We start from the raw sequence: 22,594 nt of genomic DNA, 5'->3' as shown, positions 1-22,594 counted from the left end.
CCTGACATGGCTTCATTAAAGTAGTGATGTGCAGCATATACGTAAAACATTGTATTCGTTGCTAAACAGTGTCAGAATTACTGGGAGTAGTATTCTTGTAGTATTTGTGACACTTGTATTGTGCCCTGCAGAGTGTGACACTGTGTAGCCCCATGAGGTGTAGTACAGTCCCACTGATCTTGTGTTTCTGCCTTTCCTGCTGATATGTGTGGGGCCTCCAGTCCAGTAGTGGGAAGAGGAAGTGTCTGCAGGCATGCTGGATTCTCCTTTTGCCCATCTGGTGGTAGTGTTCTCACCAAGAAAGCTGAAGTGGAGCTGTTGTGTGTAGGCTAAGTTGGGTACAGGACTGTGGTTAAGAACTAGAGACTCCTCTAGTTACATATATATACACACATACTGAGATCCATAGAATCCCATTGACCTATTGGCCAAAGGTTTAAAAGTGTCCTCGTAGCTGGTTATATCATTATCCATTTTTGGTTTGCCATGTCAAAAATTCGGTGTTGTATTGCTTGTCACTACAGTCAAATCTGCTCATGTAATGAAAAATACTATGTGTAAGGAAGCTGTCTTTTGCAGAAAAGAGTCTAATTGTTGAAGGGAAAAGGGAGAAAAAGAAGGTTGACCGACTGACCATGCAAGTGTCTTCGTTGCAAAAGGAACCTTTTACAGTTACACCAGGTAAGCTTGTCCTCTCACATAAGAATTGTGAGTGTTGGGAATGTGGTAATGAAACCTCTTAAAAGATCAAATTACTAATTTGTTGTAGGTGAGACCTAACTTAAGAGTCATTATCCAATTCAAAATAGTAAGGCTGTTACAATTATATGAAAACCCCCTTTTATCCTGTAACATCAGTTTAAGCTGTAGAAGTTAGATAATGTTTACACTTACCCGGCATAGGATCTTCAGTACCTAGCCACCACTAACGAAGGCAGGAGCAGCTAGAATAAAAAGTAAATACAGGTCCTTGTACACTGGTCTAGGTACTATCAAGTAAGGAAGATAAAGAGACTCTCAGGATGCCTAATTGATAGGAAGAGGCCTGCTTAATAACTTCTTTGCTTTTTTAACAAAATAGTAGAGATTTGAAGTTATGAACACATAGATAAATAGGAATGTGATGAGTAGCATAATCGATTTTAATTGTTTCAGGAAAAGGACAAAAACTCTGTGAAATTGAAAGGATACAATACTTTCTGAGTAAAAAGAAGACAGACGAACTTAGGAACCTGCACAAACTCCTCTACAACAGGCCAGGCACTGTAAGAACTTAAAATCAATCTTATATCTATTATTTCTCATGCATTGTGAAAATGTTTTATTATAGTTTCTTTACACACATGGGGATCTACTTCATAAGTGTCATTTATTACAAACTACTTAGAAAATGAATATTGCAGGACCAGTTAAACAAGCCTTTAATTTTTCTAACTCCTGTAAACTACTCTCCCTATAAGCATCGTATGGAAGGGTGTACTGAATTGTAAGTCTGCTTGAATGCATATTCCTTAATTTTTATTTTATTTTAATGGGAGGAGGAGTGGTTTACCTTATGAGGATGAGCTGGAAATACTTTATGGTTCACATGCTATTAGCTGCTGACATGCAGATAATGGTCAAAATACTCCCTGTAGTTGTTTTGTTGAACATAGCTTTTTCTTAGTACTTCTATTTCTTTTATGTTTGAACCATGTTAATACGTTGCTACTGACTTAGTAATTTTCTCCTTTAGTTTGCCTCTACCAGTAGAAAGTAAAACTACACTATAAGTAAAATCTTAATAGTGATTTTTGGCACATTTAGCTAAGACAATTAAAATATTAGTTAAAAATTATATGCTTGCTTTTGTATTTAAGGATGAAACTTAAAGAAAATGCAATAGCAAATCATTCTTGGAGCCCTTTACATATCAGTGATTGTGCCTTAAATTTCAGGGTAAATATGACCCATTTTCCTTGCTAATAGAGGGGAAACGGGATGTAGAGAAATTAAAGCAGATTAAATTTTACTACTTCAATACATATATCATATTTATAGGAATTTGTTTTTAATCTTTATGTATTTTGGAAACCTGAACAGCTAGCACAGAAACCAAGAACTGAAGACTACTAGTATAGATGCATGCTAGTAATACCTCAGACCACTGCTGCTAATGCAATGCTTGTTTAAAAGGCAAAGAAAGATCTGTTGCCTCAAGTATTCAGAAAAAGAACAGTATATGTTCACTAAAACCTACTTCTGTGAATTATACTATTTGTTTATTATGGCAGTAAACTAGACTAGAGTCTAGAATTGGTGCGTACAAAGTTTTGCAAACTTTTGGATTGCCCTGCAGTAGAATTTAATCGTTTCATAGGGAAGATACCATGGCAGAACCATGTAACTTTCTGATTTAACTGCTTTATCATAAAATTTGTCAAATCACATCCATTTACCCTTCATGAAACCATCCTACCATCTTTGGGTGGAGACGCTGGGATACCATAACCTCTGAATCTATCTTTCTCACTTCAGATTGCAGATCTGTGGCACACCACGAAGAAACTAACAACTGCTATTAATAATTGATTTAGTAGTAATAATTAATCTAATCAACTAATAGAAACCTCCATTTGCAGTTTCATAATTATGTGCAAATGATGTAAATTGATACTTGACACTCCTAAATCATATTTATTAGACATAGCTGCTGTCGAAATACAGCTCTTGCCCTTCTCTCCTGTGCCACTTGATTACATTTCCATCTCACACCCCCCACACTTTTCTTTGCCCTGCCGCATTTAGTCCTTTGTTCATAGACTTGTTGGAAAGTCCAGCTGGATTGCTGCAGCATCCCAGTGGTTTGAGTCCAAAGATATGAAAATATATTTATTTGCTTGGAAATATATCAGTATGATTTCATCCAAAACTCTATTTAATTGGAATTGTTGGGAACTCAGAATGCTGTTTAATATAGTAAAGATGAGATGTTGTCATGTATGCACATTCTGTATGTGCTTTGGATCACGATTAACATTTCTAATAAACCATACCAATACCATCTGCAAATTTTCTCTAGGTGCTGGACAAAGATAATTCTCTTTGGAAAAAGGAGCTTAGCTTTGATAGAATTATAAACTAATGGAGAAACACGAGGAACAAAATTTGTAGAACTGTTGAAAGTGAGTTCAAATTATTCTTGATAGTGTTAAAAATCTCAGAAGAATGAAAGATTTGGGGATATTTTTTAACTTCTTTTTTGGTAAAAAGAGAGTGAAAACAAAGAACTTAATGTCTTGATGGGAGCAGTTTTCCCATTGTGAGGGCTTTGCAATGAAAGTTCAACTCTCTTCAGACTGCAGGTATAATGGTAGAAGTTGTAATCCGGGTGGTATGTGAATGCAAAAATTGATCACGCCAAAGAAAAGGTTCAAAAGTATAATCATGGTCCGATGTAAGACTTCAGAAAAGCAAGAAAGCAAATCTGCTTTAGCAGATTATATAGTGAAAGTAAAATTCACTGTTCTGTAACAAATTCCATGGTATGAAGTATGCAACAGGCTACATTTTCGTATTTGTGTAAACCTGTGAATAATCATGGAATACATTCTGAACAAGCTTGAAATGGCAGGTGATTTTTACCTAGGAAGTTATTTAAAGTACCAAGATCACAAGAACTTGGTACTTTTAATCTCTGTATTTTGGAAATCTGAACAGCTAGCACAGAAACCAGAAACTGACTACTACTAGTACAGATGCATGCTAGCACACTAGTAAATTTGTTGTAGTATGACTGTCATGACATAAATAAAGGCATGTAGGTTATCACTTAAAGGATATAACTTTTTGTCAACAGAAAGCTAAAAGCTAGGATAGATTTGTGTGGAAAGTTGACATGTAATTGGATGAAATCTTTTGAAAGTACTTGCATTGGAAAGTAATCTGTGTGTTCTGTTCCAGGTTGCTTCCCTAAAGAAGAATGTGGGTCAGTTCAGCGGGTTCCCATTTGAAAAAGGAAGTGACCAATACAAAAAGAAGGAAGAAATGTTAAAAAAGTAATTATTGCTTCTTATCATATCTTGACTCATGCTATACACTCCTTTGTGTTTTCAAAATTTTACTGCAGATTATATTTAATCTTAAACTGAATGGCTGTTTTCTAGAGCTCTATGATCTCTTTCTGGGCTCATTTTTATCACACAAACTGGTCTCTAAAGATGATCTGAAATGTATTAAAAAGAGCTAAATTGTGAACATTTTATTCACAGTTCCTACAGTCCTGACTTTAACTATTACATGCTAACTAGCAGATCTTTCTGCCAAGTGAGAAGAAAACATTATTTCCCCTGGGGCAGGCATAGTGTTGAGAATACATTGTGCCCTATTCATGCTGCAAACTTGCATCCTTCTGTGCCACAAAACCTTCCTCCTTCAGAATCAAAGCCATTTCTGCTTATCATGTATTAAACAGTCTTATTCCTAGAATTGCTGTAGCAACTAGTCTATCAATATTTCTTTTTTTACTGTCTCCCCACATTAGCTGCTTTTCTATTAACAGGATAAGCTGCTGCAGCTTGGTTTTGACTGGTCTGAAAGGGTTTTAAAATATGCCCTTGCATATCTGCGCACCTAGTTGTGACAAAAAAAACCTAGTAACGAAAGAACTCCTAACTTCTACCCAGTTGATTCTAAATCTTTTTTTAGTGTCAGTTTGTTGATAGTGTGAAGGCTTCCAGAATTAAAAATTTGCAAATCTCCCTTTTTGCAATTTTCTTGCAAATTTTGCAATTGCAAGATACACAATTTTCTAGGACTAGGGTTTGTCAAATGCATGTGAACCTACAAGACAAACTCTGTCTCAGGATGGGAATTTTAACTGTTTCCCACTGGTTTTATTGGATAATGTTTTCCATTATCTGCAGAAGGTCACAGAAGACTTTTGTACTTAGTTTTTTTGTATTTTCAATGTGAAGGAACTGCTAGTTAAGTTTTGTTACTCTTCAGCAAATATTCTGAAACCTGGTTGTTGCATTAAGCCCTGCATGCCTGCGTTACTGTGTTAAATTCTGCTGCTGTTCCAAAAATACTTGCTGTAAAAGTTACTGACTTAGAATTCAGAGTGCGCTTGTTTATTCCACATTTGAACTGCATTTTAATACTTAGGACATTGTTTGCTGTTACCTGCAGATGTACCTTCAAAGTATTAAAAATATGAAAAAAATGCAAGGATAAATGCCGTGTGTAACACAAGTTGTAAGCAATTTTAGTTAAAGCAGCAATAGAACCATAAAATCCTAAATTCAGTATACAAGGTCTTGAAAGTCTGAAACAGAAACTTTGACACTGTGCAGTTTTAAAAGCTCTTAACAAGTTAACTCGCTTTAACTCAATAGTATTATTGTCTTTCAAAATGCAAGAGACTGACTTTGATTCTGCAGGAATACCTTACAAGTACTCAGTGTATGCTCAGAAGCTAAACAGGAAGGCTCTCCACACATTAAGATCAATTTTTTTATAAACTTGTCTAGAAAAATGGTTGAAAGATTTTATTTCATTGTTGAAAGGATGGTGGATGAACTATACTCTGAGGCTGGGAGATGCGTCAAACCAGTTAAGATTTCCTCTTCCCATGTCCCAGAATATAGGAGAACAAAGTTGTTCTGCCTCCTTAAAAGCCTATGAGTTTAAAGGGACAGTCTGAAATGAAATGCTGCTTTAGGGAAGTTGTAGGCCACCATGAAATAGCTGCACTGACTTTTTAAATAACAAAAAATAAGTTTCCTGTTAATTTGACTGCCAGAAATAGCTATTAAACTTGCAAAAAATGGTCAGACAACAAAACCCACTTTTCAGACAGCATTGTACAAAATGGATGAAGAGGAAAGTATAAGCATTTGAAGGGAGTTAACAGGTAGAGTAAGTAGGGGTTTTTTTGGTTTTGTTTTTAAAATCTCATTAAATCTATTCTGATGTCATACCCTCACAGGATCTGACCCTTTTTCCATTTTTTTTTTTTTTCCAATACTAGTGGAACAAATAACAAAGTGGGGCAATTGGTTGAAGATCCTTGATCCTTTTGGATCTTGAAGTGGGGTAAATGTCAGAGTTTCTCTTAACCTTGTATCTTCATCAAAGGTACTTCCATAAGGGGGTAAGGAACCAGAGAAAATTAAGGGAGACACACCCCCCTTGACCCCCCAGTCCCTTTAGAGTTCAAGTCCTGCAGCCACTGGATTTATTGTCTCAAGATTGACCCTTTCCAATGTGGCAGGTTAGGAGAGATGCTGGAGAAGATTTTCCCCCTCCCCCTTAAGATTTTATAAATTTTTTTATATATCCTACTTTACACACATGTGGATTTGGGATTTTTGTTTTATTTTGCTTTATGGAATGGGGTGGTGGTTCTTTGCTTAAGTATAGGTAAGACTGGAAATGTAGTTAAGTGTATAAATGCATGTCTATTGTTCAGTTGCAGACACAAACCAGATGGCAGCTTCAGGGAGTGAAATGTTGACTGATTGTTTAGGACGCGATACTGATATTTTTTTTTTTTTTTTTCCCTCTCCAGATTTAGAAATGCAATGTTGAAAAGTATCTGTGAAGTTCTCGACTTGGAAAGATCAGGTGTTAATAGTGAGCTCGTAACCAGAATCTTAAACTTCTTAATGCACCCAAAATCTTCAGGCAAGGTGAGATGCAGGTTGCTACACTCACTTTTACAGCTCTGTTTTGATGAAAAGTGCAGCTGTCTTTATTGCTTACTGTTTGCATGTTACCAGTGGCAATGCGGTTACTGTTGTACCTACTGAAGTAGCAGTAGCTCTTGAAAGAGAGTAGTTCTGCTCTTACAGGCATCTACAATGGGGTGAGAGCTTAGATGCTGTATGTAAGTGCACCTGTTAGACACTGTTAGTGCACGTAAGTGTATGTGGTCAACACAGGAAGCTAATTACAGATATCTGTACCCAAAAACTCTAAGTAGCTTCTGCTTTGTGGGTGAATAGAGAGGTGAATAGTTGGAGATAAACATATGTGAGCAGGAAAGAAAGGAAAGGTGTTAGAGCAAGGAAATAAAACATCGAAGGACAGAAAAATAAGCAGTCGGGTGTTATCCTGAGTATGCTACAAGTTGGCAAGTGAATGTGATCACATTTCGTCATTGCAAGATGAAATTTGTTGCAATGCTAGGAAAACTTTACCTAGTATATGCTTGTGTACTAGACTCAACTGCCAAGACTACGAAACTCTCTTAATCTTGGGGTTTCAGTTTATAATCTAAAAGCAATACTTGAATAGTTAGACTGTTGCTCAGGAGATTCTGCATGCTGACTTAGGTACACTGGTACTTAGTGACAGCAAAATGCAGTTTTGCATAAGACACGGCAGAATTCCTGCCTTTAAGTCTTCAGGAGAGTTGTCAGCTAATTTGTTACCAGAAAAAAGTGTGTTTTTATGGGTTGGGAGGGCATAGGTAGGTAAACGGTTCCTGCTAGATTGCTTTTCTTGCTTCCCTTCCCTAACCCCCAACCTTTGAAGATTTGTTAGGTTAGGGGAGTGGAAGAGGTGCTTAGCTTAGAACTGAAATTTCATTTTACTCCACTCTCTCTCTGCAATGAATTTCTGCATACTACAAAATGTTATGGCTTAAGTTTAGTGTGTAAAATAGGCCTGGGTTTTGTTACCAAGACTTAGAGACTTCTATATTTGTTTACTGTTCTTTCATGTGATTTTCAGTAATTTATATTTTTAAAATTCACTTTTATATTCGTACTTGAATTACACACATCCTTGTTTCTCAGCCATTGCCAAAGTCCAAAAAAACACCAAGCAAAGGTGGCAAAAAAGAACGCAGTAGCACTGGAACCACAAGAAAAGCAAAACGCACCAAGTGTCCAGAAATCTTGTCAGATGAATCCAGTAGTGAAGAAGATGAAAAGAAAGAAAAGGATGACTCTTCAGAAGAAAAAGAAAGTGAAGATGAGGTAATGAGGTTTTTTGTTTGTTTTTCAACATAGGGCTGAAAACATTTGTCTGCAATTTGTCATTACGTGGTTGTTACTGACTGGTAATTCTTGGAACACAGTTGGGGGGTAAATGATGTTTAACTGAATGAATAGTTTAAAAGAAAAGAAAACATCTGCAATTTGTAAGAAATTTTCATAATTTCTTTGTGTGTTAGAGAATCAGTAAGATAAAAGGCAAAGGTTCTGATTCTTGAATGTATGTATGCACCTCATAAAACCATTTGCTCTACATCATTTTGGAGCAGCCAGGATTTCAGACATAATTGATTGCATTTCTTGTATCATCTGTGATGACTTTATTGTAGTTTCATAAAAATGCCCAATATCTAGTTATATCTCTTTTTTTCTGTGTAGGGTTTGATTGGATACCTATGACTTAAGTTGGAATTCAGTAAATATCTCTAACCTACCTAGCTGCATTGGTTTTGGTTCTGTATTTCTCCTGGATTTTATGTTTCAGTGTCTTTTTTAAGATTCTGTGTCTTGGATCACAAAGATAGAGTGAGCAACATAGTAAGCAGCCTCACAAAGATCCCTGCAATCTCCAAAGTGCTCAGCAATAGTTGAGCAGACTGAAGTCTTTGGAAACTGAAGTTGAATTGCATAAAATAAAAGCTTAGGTATTACAAGAACATTAGTATGTCAGATTAGTCTGAATGTAGGAAATGGTGAAATGGACAATGGCTGCATTTTTGCAGCTTAAAGATTGCAGCATTAAAAGAAAAAAGAAAAAAAGGTTAGGTTTATGGCACCCTTTAACATACAACAGGTGGAAGGATGTAGGCATCAAAGCATTGCTGCCCCAGCTTGTGGGAATCCTGCACATGGAATAGATTGGCCTCAATTGCCTGTCTTTTGATTACAACTGTTCCTTTAAACAATTGTAGTGGTTTAAGCCCGCCCGGTGACTCGGAGGCACACAGCCGCTCATTCCCTCCCTCTCTTCAAACTGCTAGTACCATCAGAAAGTTCTCACTTTAAGCTTAAGAGTCCATGTGCAAGGATAATGTGAAATCTAAAAGAATGTAGGAATACTATTAATAGACATATTCCCCCTGTAGTATACGGGTAGAAATTGCTAGTAAAACTCAGTAATTAAATTCGCTGATTTAGTTTGTATTGACAGAAAGCATAATTTCTATTGTGGAAAAGAGGTATGTATCATTTGGATAGAAACCATAGTTTTAATCTTCTGGTTTTCTTCTTCGTAGCCTCCTAGAAAAGCATCTAAAAGAGAAAGATCTAAAAAGAATACTTCCAAAACCAAGAAAGCTGTGAAGAGTGCGAATGTTAAGAAGGCAGATAGCAGCACTACTAAAAAAAGTCAGAATAGTTCTAGAAAAGGTAAATGCTTTAAATCTTTCATCATACGTTATCTTATAGCTTAACTGGCATGCTTGTTAAAACGCAAGCTTTTGCACCTAATTGTGAAAGAAAATAGAACTTGGTGCATCCTTAGCTTGCTACTTGATGCTTTTTTTCCTTGCAACAGTAATTAAAAAAGGTCTGTGTTGGGTATACTTTGTAACTTCTGTTGAGTACATATATGTACTTTTTATTTGCATATAAACTGAAAATATCATCCTAGTTTTCCTTTCTGCTGGAAGAATGTTAACATATTTCTGTTGGTGCCTCTTTAATGATTTCACATGAATCTTGTCAATCAAGAAGTATATATTCCCGCTGTGAATGTCCTTTGTTCAGCAGCTTATTGTGGTTTTTGTTAACATAAATATCAGTTCTACATATGTCCTGTTGATATGCATAAAAGCTATCCATATATCGAGTTTATTAATATCTGTTTAAAGACTGCAGCAGTGCAGGTGGGGACAGTGCTTTCTTTCTAAGCAGCTTTGCGGAAAAGGATCGGGGAGGGGGGCAGGTGATTCTTGCAGGTAGCAAGTTGAACCCAACTTGGCAATGTGCCCTCTGGTAACGCTGACATCACTCTGGGCTATTTCAGCAAGTGTGTAGCCAGCAGCTTGAGGGAAGTGATTCTTACCCCCTATTTGGCCCTTGTGAGCCTGCCTCCAAGAGCAGAGTCCAGCTTTGGGCTCCTGGGTGCATGACAGACATGGACATACTGGAGCAAGTCTAGTGGAGGGTCACCAAGATGGCCATGGGGCTGGAGCACACAATGCAGGGGGAGAAGCTGTGGGAGCTGGGCTTGTTCAGCCTTGAGAAGAGATGGATAAAAGGGGATCATAGTGCAGTCTGCAACTACCAAATGGAGAGCATGAGGAAGGCAGGGCCAGGCTGTGCTTGGAGGTGCACAGTGAGAGGATGGGAGGCACCAGGCACAAGTTGCCACCAGAAGCTGCAGTTACAGGTATGGGGCAGAAAAGCTTCCCCGTGAGGTTGGTCACATGGAAACAGGGCCTGGGGCAGTTGTAGAATTCCTGTTGTTGGAGATGTTCAGAACTGAGCCTGGCAGGGCCCTGAGCAACCAGTTCCACATTGGCCCTGTTTTGAGTAGCGGCTTAAACCATATGATCTTCAGAGGTCCTTTCTCACCTAAAATTCTCTAGTGTTCTGAGGTAACAGCCATGCCTCTGTCACAATTGTAGTATGAGTTATTAATGTTGTATATATTCATGCTGCAAACATACTTCTTTTAATGCCAGCATCAGCTTATGCATGCTATAGCAGATGTCAGTTCAGATTAATTGCTCTGCTTTTCAGCATGTTAAGAGAAGGAATGGTTAACCTCTTATGCATAGAATTACGCTGAACTTCCTTCATAGCTTTATTTCTCAGCAGAGTAAACTGGCCTGTGCTGAACTCTCTGTTTTCAGATTGGCTGCTGGCAGTACTAATGTGGCTGACTGTGTGTGTGTACACTTTAGTTTGTCATCAACACATGCACGTATATAAATGTCATGTGTGTGTTTTGCATGTAAGTTGTGTAATATATTCATAATTTCTACTCTTCCTGTATTTCTGTTTTGCGTGTATGTTCTTGGTACAAAATTCAAAATGTTACTAGGTCTTTTTGTGAGCTCATTATCTACATTGTTTGGCATCTGCTCTAATGTTATTGTTGTTGTTGGCAGTGCAGGAACTGAGTGGAATTGTTCAGTCTAATTTTTTTGCGGCTGGAAAAGATTGTGGGAGTGTCCTGTGCCTCTTGGCTGAACTTCCTTTATGATTCCCTTCATTTGTTGTCATGGTTTTTCTGATAGCATGTTTAGTAATGCAGCATTCCAAAATTACAAGATCCTTGTACACAGTGCTGCTGGGGGGGAGGGAGGAATCCAAACTCCTTTTTAAAGCAAATAAGTACTTTTTTCTTTTTTTTTCTTTTTTTTTTTTTTTTTAAGGCCATAATACCTCAATTTGGAATTGTTATGATAAACCTTTTTGTAGCTTGATAAATTGATTTAATCTGTTATATACTTTTTAGAGTACATACTGATTTGTAAACTGATAGTTCATCAAGAGCAGTGTGGATTCATAAATAAATGTAGTGCTGATAGCATTACCTTTGTCTTTAAGTGGATGGTCTGGCAAGATGTCTGTTTTAAAGGAGAACATCTGCATCACATATTTGTGGAAAGTTCTGATGGCTTCTGTTTTGGAGGAAGAAAGCAGCAAGCAGACAAATTGAAAGTCTTTTATTACAACTCAAATTATTCTTCCTATTTAGAAAGCGAGTCTGACGATAGTTCAGATGATGAACCCTTAATTAAAAAGCTGAAGAAGCCACCTACAGATGAAGAAATTAAAGAAACTGTCAAGAACTTATTGGCCAATGCAAACTTGGAGGAGGTCACAATGAAACAGATTTGCAAGGAGGTAAGCAAACACGATTTTGCAATCTTATTTTAGGCAACGGGTTGTCTGTGAACTGACTGTTGTCATCGTTTCAGAAGTGGAGGCTTGCACTTTGCACAATGGTTCAGAAACAAAGTAGTTTTGCATTGATTTATTTGTTTGCTAACAGCTATAACAAGGAGAGCTTTAATCTTAAGGGATGCAACACTGATACCCAACGTTAAAATTGAAATCCCCAAAGAAAAGGTAGCTACATGGAAAGTAGCAGTATTACCTCCAAAACAACTGCTATGTACTAGAGGGAAAGTCTTTGAGATGTTGAGAGGGTGCAGCAGCTTGCTACTGTCAAAAGGGGAGGGCTATATCCTGCTCTCTGTAAATTTCTGCTCACTTTGCTTTCATTCTTTGTATGTTCTCTTTCTGAGTCCATTCAACTCATCTATCAGCAAAAAAATTAGTAGTTCTTATCTGAGTTAATGAGTTGAATGTATTCAGCAAAGAGTTCATTGATTGTCAGGAAGGTGCCAGGAAGGGTCCGTGTGGCTGGAAAAGGGAAAAGTAGGGAAAAGTGACTACATACAGACAACACTGTTACCTTGACATTTTCTACAGACAGTTAAACTGTGTGCTTGTTTTCCTGGTACTTCCAGGAGGTTGTCTTGAGAAAATTAAACCAGAAGTTATGAGAAAATGATATATTTACATTCTGTACAAACTTTTTGTCATAGTCCTTTTCTAGTCCTTCTAGAAGTCTGAAATTTGGTATACTGAACTGAAATATTTTGCATTGGTTGTCAGTCTTGGCATCGGTTTCTTGTTTCTTTGGTCCTCTCCCACCCAGTTAACCAAAAAAATAATTGTAGAATAGCACTCAGATACATTTGCTTTTATGTTAGTCACCTAAAAGGGTTTTAGGTTTTACTTACCACCAAAAAAATAAGTAAACCTCGGGATTTGGTATTTATTTTGGCTTGCTACGCTGATGGAGGGGTATCTGATGCTTAGAGAGCATGTCAGACAAAGACTGAAGAACTCTTACTTGCCTGATATGGCAAGCTAGGCATTGCAATTTACTGATGTGAAAAATTATAGCATGAGTTTCATCAGTGACTAAACATAAAAACAAAATAAAGTATTTAAATGTTTATGTGGTCAAAATAAAGACAGGAAATAAGCTTGTCACTTCTCATAATTAACAGAGGGCGTTCTGGTAGGCATGATAGTAGAAATACCACACCAGTTTTTGCCCTAATTTCATTTAGACAACTTCTGTTAATACAGTACATTGAATGAAAGTAATTTGAGGTTTGTTTTGTTGTGTGTGTTTTGTTTTGTTACTTTTTTTTTTAGGTGTATGAAAACTATCCTAGTTATGATTTATCTGACAGGAAAGACTTCATTAAAAAAACAGTCAAAGAGGTAAAGACTTTATAATTTAGAAAATGTGCTGTGTTGGGGTGTTTTTTCTTCAGCCTTTTAGAAAGGGGCATGGCATCCTGTTACACTAGTTTTAATAGCCTCCTATGTAGTATGGGACGATTAGTGCGCCAGTAAACCTGAGCTCTGGTTCTGATTTGATTTTTTTTTTCCATTTTGTATCCCTACTACTCTTATGCGTTTCTTTGGTAAGCAGAACTAAAATTAAAGCTGTCATCGTTTTTGATGACTTTTACTCTCTGAAAGCTATGCATTTGCTTTAAGTGGCAGACCTTGACTGCAAGGTGCACTGGTAATTTGTGCACTGACCACGTATATATTTTAGGTAACAATGCATGAGGTTGTTATAAGTTCTGCAGACCTGCAAGCTTTGGCAAGGAGAGAAGGCAAAAGAGGATAGGTAGCTTTTCTCTGCGTGTGCTCCTGGTAACTCAGTTACTATAAAGATTAGTGATCTAACGTATTCATGACAAAAGATTTATAGTCTGGTCTGTGGTTGGTGATTAGTAAAAAAATTTTCAAGTTCAATTACTTTTGCTTGCCAAAACTAAAAATGGAACCTGAGAAGTGAGGTTTTCTTAGTGAAGGTAATAAAGTAACTTTCTCATGTGGCTTCATTTGCATATGTTGATACATGGCTATCTAGAAACAGTTGTGCCTATGTGCTGTGCAGACATGTGTCATTATCAGTGAAGGCTTAAGAGAGCAGTTTGTTTGCTGTAGGGATGTTCTTGGGTTTTTGTGATAGCAAAAGTAGAGTGCATTTTCTTGATAGTCTGATGGAAAAGGAGTAGCTGTATGTAACTGGATTGAAAGGAGAAAACTAATACACTTCTCTTTTCAGTTGATTTCATGATCTGATTTGACTGTGGGGAATGAAGATTCCTGGTTTTATGTTCCCATGGATTTGAAGATCTGATAGGCACCAGCAAAAGGAATGTGTGTTACCCTTGGTGGTATTTAGTCAGAGCTGATTCTGCTGATCAAATGTTAAAAGAGTGTTGATGTAAATTGCTTTGTGTGTCCTCTTTTTCTTTTTTCCTTCCTTTTTCTTTTTTCCTTTCTTTTTTTCTTTTTTTTTTTTTTTTTTTTTTTTTTTTTTTTTTTTGAAAACAAGCCTGCATTTGATGCAGTTTTTAGTTGAACATACTTAAGCTTCGTGCATGGCAGTAAATGTTCCCTTTTTATAATTTTTGTACATTTTGAATTGCTTTGTATAACTAGATTCATTAGAACCATCATAGCTTTTTAGTGTGGATTACTAGCTTGCAGGAGATTTTAAAATCAAGTAAGATGAAAGCTGCTTATCTACACATGTACATGCAGAGACTGGAATATCGCAGTATTGGTTATAAAGATATTTTGAATACATATCCATTCTGAAAATAACAAGAGTTAGTCACATGTTAATCTCTTTTATATTCTGATACATTCTACAGATGCAGAATTATTCTGAATCTAGATTATTGTCTTGCATGTGTAGGCACTGAGAGAACTGTCAAAGCATGGTAACTAATTGGCATAAAGATGTTATTTTTGTACTTTCAAAAGGCTTTCTGTTGTGTATATAAAGTTATTTCAGATTTCTTTTGTGCAAATCAGTTTTTTAATCTTGTTATCTTAGAGTTTATGACATGAAATGTCAGTGTTCAGCAGTGAGGCTGTGATGAAAAGTGGTATGCAGAAGTTTCATGAAACTGCAAACAAGTTGAGATTTTATGATGTTTGTCCCATCTTGCCTTGTACAGAAACTAAACCGTAGTTTTATACTTAAGCTTTTCAGCGTATAACTTTGTACACAAGACTACAGATACATTTGTTTCAATGGCTTGAGAAAGTAAATGAAATCCTTCCACAGGCTGTAGGAAAATTTGTAAAGGTCACTTTGCAAAAAAATCTGTACTTTAGCGTCTTGACTTGATGGCCTAGCGTCTCGGAAGTGGGTGTCCAAGATGTACAGCTGGGAGGCTCAATAGCTTTGGAAATCCACAGTGGGGCTTCCGTATCGGGCAGCGCCGATGTGTGTGGTTAAGTTCTCTTCTGTATGCGAAAGCTCTTCTGAACCTGAGCCTTGGTGCTTCGACATGGACAATGGTACTTTTAAGCCTGCAGTCTTGAACTTTAGCCCACAGCTTTTCAGATCAAAGTGAACTCTTTGCATAAGTTTTTGTTCTTTAGGTTTCTGTTCTCCATATACCTTGGGCAATCCTACACTTACAATTATGAAACTAATAATTGCCAAAGTGTGGGCTGTCATTAACGCCATGAGTACAGAATCTCTCTGACTGTAGTATTGCGGAAAGACAAAGCATATTTTTTGAATTTTATTGTACAGTTGGGAAATATGGGTTCATAAATGATTTAAAATCTGAAAATGTTCAGCCAGTTAGACTATTATTCTTAACATACTTTTTGAATTTCTTTGCGTGTAATGGTTTATAATGAGGCTGAATGTAATGAGGGGGGGTTTTATATTCAATAAATGTCTTTCACAAAAATGTAAATCAATTTTGATGATCTAACATTTGCTTAAATATATAGTAAAAAAAAAAATCTATACAGAAACAAGGTTGTCTTTATCTCGTCTGGTAGAAACTAGTCAAGCCTTTTTCATCAGGCTTCTCTATTTTAAAAATACTATTGCTGAAATGTATGTCCTTACACCAGGGTACGATTTTATATCTTCTGTGAGGTTGGTTTCTTTTTATTTGTTTGGGGATTCTTTTCTCTGAACTGTCTTAGCATAAAAAACACTTTAATTTACAATTAAAAGCATCAAAAGTTTCCAAGTCCTGCTTAAAAGCAGAAAATTACTTCTGTCAAGTTTTCTTGGGTTTTGGGATGGATTTTCTACAAATGCTTGAACTGCCTTGTGATTTTTAGGTAAATATACTGGTTGGTTTCAGTTACATGGGTCAGGAGGTGTTTTTAAGAGGAGTGACTCACAAGTATAAAAATCCTAACAAAAAATTACAAAAGGTTGGTGTACTTCTGTTTATTGTATGTACACATTTCTTGCCACTTTGGAATTGTGCAGATGGAATGGAATGAACTCCCTGTCCTTCAAATACTTTGTTTCAATCTGTTAACTACAACTCAGTGTAGTCCTCAACAGAGAAGAAATGTGTGAGCTGTTTTCCCTGCTAATCCGTGCTAGTCTGGCTGCAGCTGAGACAAGATTCCAAGTTCTTTCTAACAACTTGGGGAAAGGCTGCAGCACAATACTGAAAGGTAAATAAAATGTCTTCCTTACCCTCATGCTATTGGATTAAAAACACAGCTGATCAGAGCTCTAAATCCTGTACAGAGGTGCTCATAAAAAATAGAAACTGGATAACTGGATAAAAGGTAACTAATTAAAGTGTTCAGGCACATACCTTCCAGATTGCTTAAGATTATTGTCCTGACTGTTGTATTCTACGAAAAAATAGTCCTAAACATTTTGATTTGATTACTTACAGCATAGTTTCCTACAGTCCAGTGTATTTGTTCCTCTGTTTAGTTCAGTTTTTGCTACTCAGTATTTTGGGTTAGTGACCTGCAAAACCACCCAACGTTAACCTGAATGACTTGCTTGTATCAAACAACTGTTCTTAAGACTGAGCTTGGCACCTGAGGTAGCAGTGTATGGGCCCTGTAGAAGAAGGGTGGAGAGGGCTCGGAGGGAAAAGGGAAAGAATAGAAATTTTGAGTGAAGAGGTTAACATGTCTTTAGGAAAAGAGCTGAGTTGGAGTTATGTGGTAACCCATGGTACACTGCTCAGGCATATCTAAACAGAGATGAATTAGGAAGACACAGCTTTAAGCACCATCCACTTTTTTTCTGGAAGCTCTAGACTATAGCGTTCTTGGGCCTGAGCAGGCTTGCATATAGCATCTGTGTTCCTACTGCATTATCATGTTACAAGGCCATATGACAGCAAGATCTATGAATGTCTGGGTTTAGATTAGCCACTGCTAAGATGGACCTTAAAAATAACCTTTTTGGAGGCCAGTGCTTAATGTGGCTAAATGATGCCCCTGGGCAGTCCAGCATGGTGATTTTCCAATAGGGTTTATTTGCTCTGTTGTTTTCAGAGAGAGGGTGGCTCATAACCACTTGGGTAAGAATCTAATTATCCTGTTTGCAAACCGCAAAGTTGACTATAATCAAGTAGCATTGACTGAGCGAGTTGAAGTATTGCTGAAATGACTTCTGGTGGTGGCAAGTTGGAATTTTAGTTACTATTAGGCAAAGCAATGGAAAAATCTGTAAGGTGCAGCATACTGCCTGAAAACGTGCAATAAGAAATCTAGTAAAATCAATGTTTCACTTGCTGAAAAAAGCAAAGAAACATCTTGAATGCTGATAAGTATATTCTTTTCCTTCTGCAATAATGTCTCTCCTGCCTTTGAATTCAGAAGTATTTATTAAAGAAGTTACAGGTCTAAAAGTTTATTCAGATGGACCTTGACTTGCAGGAGAAATGGATAGACAGCAACCTCATAATGGTCAACAAAAGTAAATGCAGCATCCTGCTTCTGGGGTGGAATAACCCCTTTCCAACAGCGTGGCTGGAGACAGTGGTTTCTTTCTAAGCAGCTTTGCGGAAAAGGATCAGGGTGGGGGGGGCAGGTGGTTCTCGCAGACGGCAAGTCGAACCCAACTCAGCAATGTGCCCTCTGATAAGGAACACTGACATCACTCTGGGCTATTTCAGCAAGTGTGTAGCCAGCAGCTTGAGGGAAGTGATTCTTACCCCTATTTGGCCCTTGTGAGCCTGCCTCCAAGAGCAGAGTCCAGCTTTGGGCTCCTGGGTGCATGACAGACATGGACATACTGGAGCAAGTCCAGTGGAGGGTCACCAAGATGGCCATGGGGCTGGAGCACACAATGCAGGGGGAAGAAGCTGTGGGAGCTGGGCTTGTTCAGCCTTGAGAAGAGATGGATAAAAGGGGATCATAGTGCAGTCTGCAACTACTAAATGGGAGAGCATGAGGAAGGCAGGGCCAGGCTGTGCTTGGAGGTGCACAGTGAGAGGATGGGAGGCACCAGGCACAAGTTGCCATTACAGGTTGCAATTACAGGTTGCCACCACAGGTTGCAATTACAGGTGTGGGGCAGAAAAGCTTCCCCATGAGGTTGGTCACAGGTCACATGGAAACAGGGCCTGGAGCAGTTGTAGAATTCCTGTTGTTGGAGATGTTCAGAACTGAGCCTGGCAGGGCCCTGAGCAACCAGTTCCACTTGGCCTTGTTCTGAGTAGCGGCTTAAAAGATCTCCAGAGGGTCCTGGCGATAAGAGGATTGGCAATATTACGTAACTTGCCCTGTTTTTTCACCTGACCTTGTGTTCACTTGGATTCGCACCCTTTGTAGACTCAGCTACTCGACTCCTTATACTTTTATCATTCTGATTTAAGTTTTAAACAGGTGGGATGAATTCTAAAAAGAAAAAAATTCCTTCACATCAGTAGTTTTCTGGAAGGACTGTCCTTCTTAGAAGTGTGATGAAATCTACTGATTTGCACTGAATTTTAAAAGCAGCATTAGTATTTTGTTTCCATTTCAAAAATTGTTATTCTTAGAATGAAATTAATGTTTTCAAGACCAGTGCAAGTGTAATGATAATAATTTCCTGCTGGGAGATATTAGGAGAACAAAGTGCGTCTTTGGGACACAAACTTTGAACTACTAATCAAGTATGACAGGGTTAGGGGAAAGCAGTGACTCTTCCACACCATAATGCTTTCACTGGTTCAAACCTACACGTGTAACTGGTTGAAACAAACTTCAAAAGGAAGAAGGAGTTTGGGGTTTTTTTTATTGTCTGCAGTCAGACTTGGACTAAACAAACATGTAACCTCCCCTTCAAGAAAAACAATGTAGATAAGCGTTATCAGTATTTGTTGCTGTATTTTAAATGTTTTGTGTCTATAGTTAGGCTTGCACGTGCCTACAGTGATCTGTGACTATTAGGAACCTTTCAGGAACCTACAAAGCGTTCATACTACAATTATTCAGTGAAAAGCATTAAGTGGTTCTCTGGTGATTTTCCTGGCTATTTTAAAATTAGGGGCAGTGCTTCTAAACAACTGTTTTAGCTTAAATTTCCTCTGGCTAAGGAAAATAATCTGATACAAGCTTATAAATTTGGTAAATGAAATCATAATATCAAATGTAACAAAAAAGTAGGTTTAACTACTAGTTAAATTTAAAGGAAAAAAAAAAACCAAACACAAAAACAAACACCCACCAAAACATGAGCATCCTGTGGATACTTTCCAGTTTTATTCTGCTGCCATAACATAGTCACACAGAAGAGTTGAACTGTAACAGATCATGCTCTGCATTCAAACATTTAACAAATCTTCTCAAAGAAAACATTCCCCAGTCCTTTATTTGCAGGGAATAAATTAAACACAAAAGAAAAAACATATACATGCTTCAAATAAATTTTAACATAGGTATCAAAAAAATTTGGGGGGAACATTAATTAAGGAATGAAGTCTCAGAACCAGCCTGATGTTCTTATACATTTCAAACGAATGTAAATTATAATGGAACACTTATTTTATTTACTCCTCAAACTGAAGTGCAGCACAACATAATTTAAGTGCCTTGGCACCGAAATAATATACAAATAATTAATAGGCTAGGCCATTAGTAAATTCATCATTAATTCATCATTTGTTATCCTTTTTTTAATGCTAAAAGAAGTGTGCAGCAGCTGAAGCCAAACATGACAATATTTGTTCGTGTCCATCTTTATTCTGTAGAATATAGCATTTATCTACCTGCAAATTTATAGATTTGAAACTCCAAGTGCAAATTAACAGGATGGAAGCATATGCTTAAAATCAAGCATGTTCACACAAACTTTGGACTGCAGAAATGGACGCTGAGCTCAACTTTCCAGACATTTCCTGTCTAAAACATAATGTGTTTATATGTTGTTATTAAGCTGACTTGGTCAGCTTTGACCAAGGTCAGCTGAAGCAGCCATTTGGGCTTGTAGAAATTAGGGGGTTTTTTTTCCTACCTTTGGAAGCTCCTCTCCCAATAATTTTGTCATATATCATAAACTGGAAAAGAAACTTGGAAGTCAAACATATGCAGTTCTCAATCTTTCCTACTTAGGCTGTGAATTGGCTTGTAATATATGAAATTAACAAAGTGCAAATGATTACCCAAAGCAAAATCTGATGCCTGATTACCTTTTCTTATCAGAGGATTTTGTCTTGCTTCTTATCACCTTTAAATTGCAATTTAATACTTGGAAGTACTTTTAAACTGTACATAGTAGCATTTATATAGAGGAAAATTATGAACAGTTACATTTTTCCTATTAATTCATATAATTCAGCTTTAAGAAGCAGAACAGAATATATATCTGAAAAACATCTAGTTATATAAACATCTTCACCTCGTAAATTAGAGATTAAATAAAGGCATTTAACAATATCATAGCTATTCTAACAACAAAATATTAGGTATTTAAAAAGAAGAATTGCGTTTATTCAGTACGATTTTTTTGCTTGTTGGGTTTGGTTTGGTTTTTTTCCCAAGGATACAGTTTTATGGAAATAAGCAATGTAACTCAAAAGTTTGCTGTTATTCTTGGAAAAAACCTCTCTGCATAAGAATAGATGAGGGGGAAGAAAATAAGCACTTACTTTCCTTCCAGAAGTCAGGAGGTTTGTGCAGGAGTTAGAGGCAAGGCATAGGGGAAGAGATCTAAAAGTTGGGTTACCTTTTCTTTCATTAATACCATTTTAGTGGAACAGTATTACAACAGAGATCCTGGTTATGTCTGTCTTATTTCTATTGAAAAATACTTTATTTCCTTCCCTGTCCCGTGGAAAAGCTATTAAATAGATGCTTAGGCCTTACTGAATTACTCCCTCAAGTTGTATTTAACAATACTTAAATTATAAAGGAAAAAAGAAAAAAAAAAAAACCAACTTCAAGTCAAAGTGCAAGCCACCTTGTTTCAGCCCTTCATAAAAGTGTTACTGTTTTTCCTCATTCATCTTCACTTATTTTTTAAATATAAAAGCTGAATGAGCCTTTAGGAACTTAGAGTCCTTCACCCCCAGCTGTGCACTCATATCAGTAGATAGTTTCTCTACTCAGCCCAAATTTAATTTGGAAGTTTGTTTTCAAAATACTCATAGACGTAAGAGTATTTTTAAGCTGTCCTGTTCCTACATGATCAGAAGCACTAAGCAAATCTGAACTTAGCCTATTATTGTAATAAAAATTTCTCTGAATAAGCAGCAGAAGCAATATTTTAAAGTTTTTTAAAGAGAATTTTTCAAGTTCTATTAGCTACAATAACCTTTCTATGATTGCACAGAAAACTGTTCCAGCCATCTGATTTAAAGGAACAAACTTGATATTCCAAAGCCCACTTTGTGGAGGCTAAGAATATGAAAAATATTATAGAAAAGGTTATTGATTCCAAGTGGAAAAAGTTGAGTTCCTTCCTACAAATAATTCTAGAATTTTTCTAGGCTATTTAGGCTTTGGGGAGGAAATTGGAACTCCTATGAGCATAATCAACCTGAGAAGCACAGTTAGTGGAAAATTCCTATCATTACTAACGGCCAGCATTTTTAATGCTGTATATCAACTTTGTCTTGTTTTAATCTGACCTTCTGAAATGAAGGTTCACAATAGCGTGACTGGAGCCATACAGAAGAGGACTCTCAATTAAAGTTCCATTAGTTAAGTTGCAGCCAGGGATTCCAGTGTCACTCTTGCTAGTAATACCTTAGAATCCCCAATAATATGTATCATCAGGGCTTAGAAGGAGGGGAGTGAGGGGGCTGGGGAGAAAGAAGAAAAGGAAGATGAAGATTTTATCTTCAGGTACCATACACTATTTAAGTACCGCTTAGGGAAAAGGCAGCAATAGGAAACTTGAAGATAGTTTTACCCACAGAAAACAATTAAAAATATATCTATAAACACAAAATTTCAGTACTTAAAATGCTGCTATTTTGCTCGCTTCTCGAACTCCGCTCAAGTAAGCTCCCGTGACGGTCTGAGGAAAGTGCCTATTTGTGGCCTGTATTTAAACAAACAAAGTTAGTTTTTTCTAAAACAATTAGGACAGATAGAATTTCAGTTTATAATATCAATTTTATTTTCCTTAATCATATACAAACATTTTTAAAAGCCATGGAAAACTACTTAGGAAGGATTTAGGAGGAAATATTTAAGATTTTAGCTACTTCAAAATTTGCAGGCAGATCAACTAGCAAAAGTAGTAGTCTGTTTTGGCATCTGCACTTTAGTGGGGCGGGTGAGTTCTGATCCAGTATAGAATGCACCTATACCATCAGCGGCATGCATTTGTTATGTTACCCACAAATGGAGTAATAGACAATTTG

General features: G+C 37.0%; 2 protein-coding genes across 2 annotated transcripts in view; one reads left to right on the top strand and one right to left on the bottom strand.

Moving 5' to 3' along the window:
• Positions 1-22,594, top strand: part of DEK (DEK proto-oncogene) — a 28,236-nt gene that overhangs the window by 3,372 nt on the left and 2,270 nt on the right. The window contains exons 3-11 of the mRNA XM_030481113.1: positions 580-681; positions 1,156-1,265; positions 3,943-4,037; positions 6,551-6,671; positions 7,782-7,964; positions 9,218-9,350; positions 11,653-11,801; positions 13,131-13,199; positions 14,062-16,448. Of these exons, the coding sequence (XP_030336973.1) occupies positions 580-681; positions 1,156-1,265; positions 3,943-4,037; positions 6,551-6,671; positions 7,782-7,964; positions 9,218-9,350; positions 11,653-11,801; positions 13,131-13,199; positions 14,062-14,073 (974 nt within the window). The 3' untranslated portion in view covers positions 14,074-16,448. The remainder of the gene's footprint in view (positions 1-579; positions 682-1,155; positions 1,266-3,942; positions 4,038-6,550; positions 6,672-7,781; positions 7,965-9,217; positions 9,351-11,652; positions 11,802-13,130; positions 13,200-14,061; positions 16,449-22,594) is intronic.
• The window catches only part of KDM1B (lysine demethylase 1B), a 28,847-nt gene continuing 25,717 nt past the window's right edge, over positions 19,465-22,594 (bottom strand). The window contains 1 exon segment of the mRNA XM_030481101.1: positions 19,465-22,269. Within this exon segment, the coding sequence (XP_030336961.1) occupies positions 22,186-22,269 (84 nt within the window). The 3' untranslated portion in view covers positions 19,465-22,185.

This window comes from Strigops habroptila, chromosome 1 (assembly GCF_004027225.2).
Source record: "Strigops habroptila isolate Jane chromosome 1, bStrHab1.2.pri, whole genome shotgun sequence".
Lineage (NCBI taxonomy): Eukaryota > Metazoa > Chordata > Aves > Psittaciformes > Psittacidae > Strigops > Strigops habroptila.
This window is presented reverse-complemented; position numbering and strand designations above follow the sequence as displayed.